The sequence below is a fragment of the Gallus gallus genome, chromosome 22 (genome assembly GCF_016699485.2).
Source record: "Gallus gallus isolate bGalGal1 chromosome 22, bGalGal1.mat.broiler.GRCg7b, whole genome shotgun sequence".
NCBI lineage: Eukaryota > Metazoa > Chordata > Aves > Galliformes > Phasianidae > Gallus > Gallus gallus.
Window position 1 is genome coordinate 582,629 of NC_052553.1, and position 9,844 is coordinate 592,472.

Below are 9,844 nucleotides of genomic sequence, written 5' to 3' on the forward strand. Positions count from 1 at the left end.
CACCCAGTATTTGCACGCTGCGGTTTTGTAATGGTTATTAAGTATTACAGTAGTTTTTCACCTGCTCTTACTTTCCCTATATAACCTGAAGTATTTAAGAACGCGTGGATAACCAAATGGTACATGTTATAATTGCAAAGGTTATCTGCAAATTCATGATAATCCATGCATTTTCAATATAAGAAACTTGATCTACAAATAAAACATACTCATGACTACCACTGCTGCAACATTTTCCTGCATTTAAAATCAAAAGCAAAGAAGGCAATTCTCTTGAGCAAGGTGCAACAACACTCGAGTTATTCCAGACAAAGCCCTTTTCAGCAAGCACCTGACATTCAAGTAAAGCAGAAAGTCAAAGCCAGATGCAAAAAGTTGAAGTGAGAATTAGGTTAATACTTACCCTAGTCCCAAAGCCAAAACATGAGATATGAACAGAGATGGAATGAAAACCTTAAGAAATTCTGCAGAGAAAATGCCACCTTTCTTCATTGCTCCACTTTTCCTCATACTTAAAGACACTGAACGTTTAGGATGTCTGAAATGAAATTCCCTGAAAGAAGAGGGGGAGGAGAGAAAAAAAATACAACACTTTTTTCTTGTTGCCTTTCTTTTATTGCACAGAGATGCACAGATCTCTGCAGGAGCTTTTCTCTATTTTTTTTTCTTTTTTTTTTCTTTTTTTTTAAGTACAAAGAGCTGGAGATCAAAGTAAGAGATCCCTTACTGAGTAAGGGATCAAAGAGAAAAACAGGAGGTATTGTGGAGAGACCACTCACATAGACAGTATAGAGACAAAGGGAACAGTAGCTGAAGAGAAAGGTAAGTCTGAGAGAGGGAATTTCAGGATGTGATGTGTTAGCAAGAGCCTCATATTTTGTTCCAAACAGAGATACAGAAGTCTGCCAGATACAGACAGCATCCCCCTACTTTAATAAAAATGCTCTGCATTTGAGGTTCTCAATGCTTTCCCTTCAGTGGATGAATGTTACATATTTTACATAGAAAGAAAAAAAAGGTACAGTGAATCTATGAGACTTGCTCAAAACTCTTCCCATTCAATAAGCCAGAACGAAATCCCATGAATACCAGCTCTAAGCAACAAACTCTCCCAGTAATTCTGCAAAGAAACCTCGTAACCCACTTGCCACAGATTCAGGTTACTTTCAGCAAAAGACAATTCTGATGCTATTAAGATTTGCAAACTTCATCACCTGGACTTTCTGTAGCCTCCCAAACAAAAACTCTTTTTTCCAGAGATGGTCTTATTTGGACAGACAGAGAAACTGCATCTAAATGAGTCTCATGGCTCTTCCCACCTTCATATAAAGGAACTCTAGGGAGCCTCCTTTAGCAGGGAGGTTGCACTAGATGATCTCCAGAGGTTCCTTCCAACCCATACAATTCAGTAAAATTCATTAAAAAAAGTTTAACTCACTTGGGAGGAATGTTTTCGGGCCTACTCGACCAGTCTGACACCCAGTCAGCACTTTTCTTCAACACTTCCAACTCTTTCTCTCCTTCTACTGCTTCTTCTTCAGACTGAAAACACACATGGGACAAACCTTGTAACAGCCAGTTAACTCCACCTCATAGCATTAAGTTGAGAACAACAACATGGGTAAACTGATAAGCACCAAATGGCAGCTCTTGATAAAAGAGCAAGTGTTCTTGGGCTACTTGCTATTTAAAAGAGATTTTATTGTGCAAAAAGAAGACATTACGGAGGCCAGCATGTCACTCATTATGTTATTATACCTAGAACCCAACATTATAGTAAATTGAGCTTTCTGCACATGGATCTTGTTTGGATATTTTTGGTTTTTTTGTTGTTGTTGTTTGTTTAATGCTAATTGTAAATAAAGAGTTTTTCCAAAAAAAACACCCACTTAATTTCATGACATTTGATTTAAAGCATACAGAATGTAGATAAAGCACAGAAAGGCAAAATAAAAAGGTTTCAAAAACAATACTCAGAAGGTCTTTAAAGGAGTTACTTAAAATTACTGTTACGCACCTAGTGGATCCTCCTGGGTGTACCTCAGGTGCAGAGGGGAAAAATCAGCAGCACAGCTGCCTTCACCCAAGGAGTTAACATTACATCATTTGATATAAGAAAAAAAAAAGTCAGCTAAAAGGATCAGAGAATTTAGAAAAAAAGATATATGGCTTTTAAAATAAGTGGGAACCATGCCAAAAGCAACCAAATTCAACGAAATAGAGATGGCAGACCTAGCCAGCAACTTCATTCAGAGAGCTCTGGCCCTCTGCAGGGCTCCTGTGCAACAGTCCTATTCTTTGGCCAGATCTTACACACAATTAAATGCAAGGTTTCATTCTTCCAGAATTGCTTTCTTATGCTGCTGAAGACAGCAAATTCCATTCCATTAGCAAACTAAGAGTTCAGGATTAGTCTCCTCTCAGTTTGTATTACGAAGACTGCTCACTATAATGCAAGCTGATCGATTCATAAAGCAATTCATCAGGGTCTCAGAATGAAAGAAACCTGCTAGAGAGCAGTAGTTTAATGGATTTCTTTTGACAGGTAAAATATGTAATATTAAAGACCCTCTGAGGTGACAGAGAACTTGCTCTGCCCTTCAAGAACTCACAGTATTGACCTACGTATGATTTATATGCACAATACCTACAACTTCAACATATTTTTCAAAGTTAATTATTTTAAAAGGTTAAATACCTGAGAACTACTGTCTTTACTTGTGTGCATTTCCACATCAAATGTTATCTGTCCATCTTCTTGAGGTGAAGGGCTAAAGAAAAATTGATTTCATTATGTCACTTTTGTTACACTATACTGTCAGCTAAAGAATGATTAGCATTAATAGCATCTCAGCTGAATCATTTCCACACGCACTTCTGCACACTATTCAAATGAGTAACAGAGTACAGTCACAATCACCAGAATAAGAATGTCTTCAAAAAACCTTTGTTTTGCCTTTTTTTCCTCTTAATAAAATAACCCTACCTCTCCCAACAGGACTGACTGCTAGAATTTGGACCACACAGAATTTGGACTGAAAATACTGAACTACTGGCAGCTAGTTCCTTACCAACATAGAGGGAAGAAGCTATTTTCTATTAAAGCAAGTGTTCTGTTTTAAATATTGCATAAATTGACTTCAAACATTGCTTACTATAGTCTGTAATTAAATCAGTCCTAACTAACTTTTAAATATCTTTTATTACTGATCAGCTACTTAATGTATACAGTAGACAAGACAGTTCAGCAGACAGCCATTATTCAGAAAATCCAGAGGAGGCATAAGTAGATGGACACGTAAAATTATCTATGAAAACCACTCACAGACCTCCAAATCTGGCCTAAAGCCTTCAAGGGAAAGGCACAGTGAGGAACTAAGAATAACACGATGCTCACATGTGCGTCAAGGGATTATATTGTCAGGCAAAGATATTTTGCCTTCATAGGAAAAACGGCAGAATATTGAAAGCAGAAAGTACAAATTCCAAGTGTCTTTCTGCCAAGTCCAGTGATGCATTTTATTATGTTTGACTGAAAACAAGGATATATACATTACATTATTACTAATGAGCCAATAAAGCTAATATATTTCATACCCTAAATGGTTTATGACAATGTACAATTTAACTGTAGGGTAGATATAAGTGCTGCTTCTAGATTCCATGGCGTTCTGTAACAGTGAAATGATTTCTTTGGTAGCAAAGAACAAGCAAGTGTTCCAAACGCTGGAGCATGACACACTTAAGCTGGAGAAAGAACCCTACCCCTCAATTAACAGCTATAGGATTAAAAACTGCAAACAAGAGTACGCAGGACAGCAAACGTTCACTTACCTGTCACAGTGGGAACTACCTCTTGAACTGCTCTGTCCTGATTCATGTTGGGCATCCAGAAGAATTTTCTCCATGTCTCCATTATGAATGGAGGATGATGATGGGACATGCTCCAGCCCTCCGTTTTTCCCATTGCCATTATCATTGCTATTGCCATTGCCGTTCATCTGCAACTCCACCCAGGAACCTGTTGGGCAAGCCAGACATCATTTCATTAAAAGCAGTGAAGCTGAAACCACGTAAAGTTTATCAACTGCACGCAGAAAAAGAGCCCTGAACATGGTGAATTCAGATAACACACACTGCTGCTGGGATAAAGCTCAATAACACTACTGAAGACAGGGCTGATGTGTTTCTTCCTGTTGCACAAAAAAACCCACTTCCAAAGTGTTATGTTGCTTCCTACCCCTGGAGCTGGGCACACTAACTCCCCCCCATCTCCCCAGATATTAATACTTTAACAGACCACATTTCTCTCTACAGTTTGAAGTTTCCATTATCCGTGTATCACTCAATTACACTAATCGCTCCCCTTCCCTGTTCTACTCCTATGTTCCTTTTTCAAAGGAAATTCTATTCGCCTAGTCCTGCCTCCATACAGTTCCCCAACCTACAATTTTATACTATCCTTCCCTTCACTTCCAAAGGTCTTCATCTCCAAACCAGCCCCTGACTTCACATTTACTTATGTAGAAGTCATACCATAAAAAAAGACCCCATACACGAATGTATTCTCAGAACCACAACACAGCTGAGGGCTGATGCACCTCTGGGCCCATCAAGTCTGACCCCAGTCAGCCCAGCAGGGCCACCCAGAGCTGCTGCCAGCACCACGTCCAGGTGGCTGCTGAACATCTACGTAAGATCTCACACCCCTCTGAGCAACCCACGCTCAGCCACCCTCTCAATAACAAAATGCTTCCTGAGACTGAGATGGAACTTCTTGTGTTCCTGCTGCAATTTAATGTGCAGGTTAACTAAACAAAAAACAGTGTTTACCACCACATTCCCAAGAGCCGTGTTTCAATTTGCACCCTACCACCCACTGTCCTGAGGGGTAAAGGTAAAACAGATCTCCACCCTTCAATCTGTTCCAAATATTTAAATACATTCCCTATCCAGCTGCAACCCCAACCTTCTCATTAAGATATAAACCAAGAATCATACGACTGCACAGCCACAGAAGACCTGCTGGCCTGACACAGCTGACAAACTCCTTTTGCAGTCGCCCCTCAATTACAAAATTTCACACTGCATTTACCTATGCTATAGAATTCTGTCATTTAGCCACGTTCTAAGGGTCTGTGTAGGAAAATATTTGCAGTTAGGACCTTCTGATGTTTCATTTTGTCAATTCTGTTAGGAAAGCTGTAAGGTCTTTAGACACTGCTTCTGTTAAACCCTCTTCAATCACATTAATAACACTTTAAAGTAATTTTGCATTTGATGCACCCACCGTTTCAAATACCTGATTGAAAACTGAGCTGCGAACACAATGAGCTACTTGAAACATCATCAGAACATAAACAACACAGCATTAATTCTACCATCTTTAAAGTTTCTATGTCCTCCCTAAGAGGTCACAGCAGTTTCCTGAATAATAAATAAGGAGCATAAATAATGCTTTCATGTGAGAAGATCCTGATTAGGGAGACCAAAGATCTCTGATTTCTCAGAAGTATAATGTCTTCAGTACAATATTATGTCCCATTATCAGTAAGATAATGATTTCACACATATATTATATCACCACGCTTCCGTGGAATTTAATTGACACTATCTGAAGGTGACTGATTGATCACTGAGGTAAAAATAGTCAAAAAGGAAAGAGAAAACAAAGCCTAAAATACAAACATAAAAGCTGAAATGACTTCTTAAAATTACCTGCATTGGTTCGAAACGTCAATACTGATTTCTTGCCTTATGAAATGCACCTTTAATGGCTCCATTTGTTTTTACAGCCAAGTTTCAGCTCTGTGAACTCTATCAGTGACACAGGAAGGAGCGTATGACCAAGCAAGCTCACAGATTATCAGCTTGTTTTTGTGAACCTGAAATAGTTTATCCGTGGTATCACTTACTAACACACCACTGTACACTGTGCTCTGCTGAGCCCCGGTGGTTTACAGCCTGTTTTCCCCAGCTGTATTCACAAGCAAGGAATCTGGGTGTGCACAGAGCTTATGCACAACCACACAGCGTATACCAACCCTAGTAGATATTGGGCTGCTTCAATCAGCCACCAGACAGCCCTCCACAGCACTGGGTTTAATGAAGGTTTTATTGGTGAGTGGCATTCAGTCCGGCCTGACAAAACTCGTTGTTTATCTAAAATATGTTGCAGCCACACCAGGAAGAACAGTCAAATTAACTGTGAGTAAAGAGTCCCAACATGTTGAGCGGCGGTTTACATGACCAGCAGCACGTTCCCTGTCTGACCTCACTTAATGAATCAAAATACACTCATGAAAGCCTAATCTGACATCAAGCTACAACACGCTACATCCTCCCACTGGGAACTACAGCCGCTTTGTGAGCAGCCAGCAAACCCTGCAGCTTCACAGAGCCAAACAGGGACAGCAGCCTCTGCTTGTGGAGCAGCAGCACAAGGAAATACAGCAGAGCAACCACCCGTGATGTTAATCACCCACATCAGAGTGCTTAATTTACTGTATATCCCATCCGACTGTTAAGCTGGAGATATGGTAGAACTCAGCATTCTCACGTGGGCCTTCAATGTAACCCCCTCAGTTTATTTCCTCCTCCCTTCTGAAATCACAAAACTTTGAGGAAAAGAAATAAAAGCCCAGTAGTCTGTAGTTATTCATAAAGAAATTAACCACGTAATATGCTTACTGTTTTTCTGAAGGATTTCAATATTTGTGAAAAAGTGACGAAGTTTCTTCATAAGTTCAGTGGGAAACAGCATTCAGATCATGTTCTTAAGAGAAAAACCAGCAGAAATACCTCTGAGAGCCATTTCATACCAGGTCTCTGGTTAATGTAAATTGCTCTATCCACCTATTCCACTTCCTAAGGAGTTACACCTCCTGACTTTTCCTCTCTAAGAGCTGGGCTGACATATTTTCTTGCCCAGGTAGAAATAATTAGATTAATTAAACTGCAGGGTATTTGCTCCCCCTTTCTATTACATTGCAGCCAATTCAGCAGGACCCTAATGCAGTCAGTGGGAAGCCACAGCATGCTGACCAGTCCAGGATCAGCATTTAACAAGGTCTTATGCAGAAGCATTAAGTTGGTTCATAGGCAAGCCCTCCCAAATCCTGTTGCAAAACTGAAGCATCAACAGGCTGGCACCTGGCGTGCAGCCACCCTGCACACACAGGCTTCTATTAAATAGAGAAATCCAGAGTATTTTCAGGTATATGCATATGTAGAAATAAAACCAGACAACAGCTCACTAGTCTGAGCCACGATCAATCTGAATAAACTAAGAAATAGCAGTTCTTACAAAAAAGTACATTAACAAGAAAAAAAAAAAAGAAAAGTAAGCTGTTCAGACTGCCACAGTGGTAATTATTAAGCAAGTTTTCCATAACAGAGCTAGATGGGCTCCTGCCTAAGGTGGGACTCATCTCTTGTCAATATGTAACAGAGCTCTATGTTGCTTAAAATGGAGGAAGCACCTAGGATTCTCAAAGCATGTAAGCTTTTTTTGTTTTCTTTTTGATGAACCCAACAAAGATCCAGTTACCAGTTTTATTCCCAGGTCTTCTGCCCTTCAATTCAAGTGCTTGGAGATCCCTGAATGAAAGGCCTTCAACACGCACAAATGACACACAGAGCAAAATGAATAAGCATCTAAACTCATTAGCCTGAAAAGGGTCACTGAAAAGCTTATATAATGGCAGAAAATGCACCTATAACACCAAAGCATTGTGGAGCGGCTGAACATCTGAAAGCAGGACTAAAGCCACGGGCAGCTGATTGGTTGCACTTGTTTTGTTCACTGGGCACAGATTACTGAGCATTTCCTCTCATACCTTGTGCTCACCACCTCCAGTAATCACATTGATTTTGCTAAGCCTTTATGCACTGACCCAGCAGCAACATCTACGTGGGCAGATCCAGCCCGGGCTTACAGCGCTCATCCCTTGTGGTTCCCATCTTACAGCTGATTAATGTGTTTCATGGAGTAACTTAATGTACCAGCATAAAACAGCGTGGAAATATTAAAGTATAGAAGCAAAGATGGCAATTTATAAATGAAGCATCAACGCATCGAGTTAGAATCATAGAAACATGGGTTGAAAAGGACCACAATGCTCATCAGTTCCAACCCCCTGCTGTGTGCAGGGTCACCAACCACCAGACCAGGCTGCCCAGAGCCACATCCAGCCTGGCCTTGAATGCCTCCAAGGATGGGGCATCCACAGCCTCCTTGGGCAACCTGTTCCAGTGTGTCACCACCCTCTGGGTGAAAAACTTCCTCCTAATATCCAACCTAGACCTCCCCTGTCTCAGTTTAAAACCATTCCCCCTTGTCCTATCACTACCCACCCTCATAAACAGCCGTTCCCCCTTCTGTGTATGTGCTCCCTGCAAGTATTGGAAGGCTGCAATGAGGTCTCCACATTGCAAACTCCAGCCATCACAACTCTTATTTAGCATACAAATATCCTTGAATAACTGGATAAAAATACCCATTTTACACAGGTGGGCATAAACTGCATTCCGTATCACAAGGTATACGTTAATATCACACAAGAGCAGCGTTATGAGACGGCCGTCGTTTAGTCCTTAATGCAGTTCTCAGTGAGTTACAAGAGCTCCTCCAACCCCTGCGTTTCGTTGTCAGTTTAACTTCATCGTAAACCCCGGAGGGATGGTTAATCATTGACACAACTTATTCACCTCTTCACCTGGGCTATCCTTAACAATTACAACGAGACACACCGAAGCAGCCGTTTCACACACGGGAAAAGTATCTGCCAGGTGAGCAGCAGAGCCCACACGAAGCCCACGGATGCTCCATGTAAGCGTTATCCCGGGAACAAAAGGATGTAGCGAGCAGCTGACACAGATGCCGGATATAGAGGAAAATAGCTCACGTCAGCGGTATCGACGCAGCCACTGAATAAACTCATTCCCACAGTCACGCTCCTCCCCCTACCGTGCTGTATCCCCATCTTAGCTGTTAACGCCAGCCGCTGAATAAACTCGGTTCAACCACAACACAAACCTTCTCCGCTCCCCTCAGCTCGCCCCGGTCCCAGCTTCACCCCATTCACCTCAGCCCAAGCCCTGAGACCTAGAGCTCCTCGGAGGACCCAATCGTTCCCCTTCCCACTCCCGCGGCTCAGCTCCCCCCACGCAGCCCCCTCAGCCCAAACCCGCTCCCCCTCAGGCAGCCCCCCGCCCCGCCCGCCTCAGTGCCCTCTCCTCACAGCCCCTCCAGACGCCGCCGATTGGCCCCCGGCGGCTGGCGCGGCCCCGCGCTCCGCCAATCGCAGCCCGGAGCGGGGGAAGGGGCTCCGGGCCCCACCACCGCCGCCGCCGCCCGCTGCCCGCTCGCGCTCCGTTCCCACACGCCGGCCGGGGCCGCACTCACTGTTGAGGCCCGGTTCGGTTTGCGTCCCCTCAGCCGGCGGGTTGTTGTTGTTGTTGTGCTGCGGCGGCTCCTGAGGGCTGGACATGGCGGCGCAGGAGCGGCGGCTGAGGAGACGGAGAGCCGCTGGGGCTGGGGACAACAACAACAAACCTGGACTCCGCTCCGGGCCCCGCCGCCCCGCCTCCTCGCTCTGCGCATGCGCGAGCTGCGCTGTTCCCACCCTCCGCCGCTGCGCACGCGCCGCCCGCCCCGGGGCGCGTGCCGCGCAGCATGGCGCCCTCTGTACTTGCGCACGTCCCGCTGCCACCGCCCCCGCGCATGCGCTGTTTCGCAGTCGGAGCGCTGCGCCTGCGAACGAGTGCGCGTGCGCCGTGGTGGGCGGGAAGAGCGGGCTGTGAGGGGAAGGGCGCGAAACGTGTGGTGAGGGGCAGAGCCTCG

The 9,844-nt window shown here is 43.7% G+C and overlaps 1 protein-coding gene across 1 annotated transcript in view; it reads right to left on the minus strand.

The window, feature by feature from the left end:
* The window catches only part of BNIP3L (BCL2 interacting protein 3 like), a 13,597-nt gene extending 4,006 nt beyond the window's left edge, over positions 1-9,591 (minus strand). The window contains exons 1-5 of the mRNA NM_001030885.3: positions 9,407-9,591; positions 3,835-4,021; positions 2,699-2,771; positions 1,439-1,542; positions 404-553 (exon numbers count right to left, since the gene is read on the minus strand). Coding sequence (NP_001026056.2) covers positions 404-553; positions 1,439-1,542; positions 2,699-2,771; positions 3,835-4,021; positions 9,407-9,491 — 599 coding nt within the window. The 5' untranslated portion in view covers positions 9,492-9,591. The remainder of the gene's footprint in view (positions 1-403; positions 554-1,438; positions 1,543-2,698; positions 2,772-3,834; positions 4,022-9,406) is intronic.
* Positions 9,592-9,844: the final 253 nt, after the last annotated feature.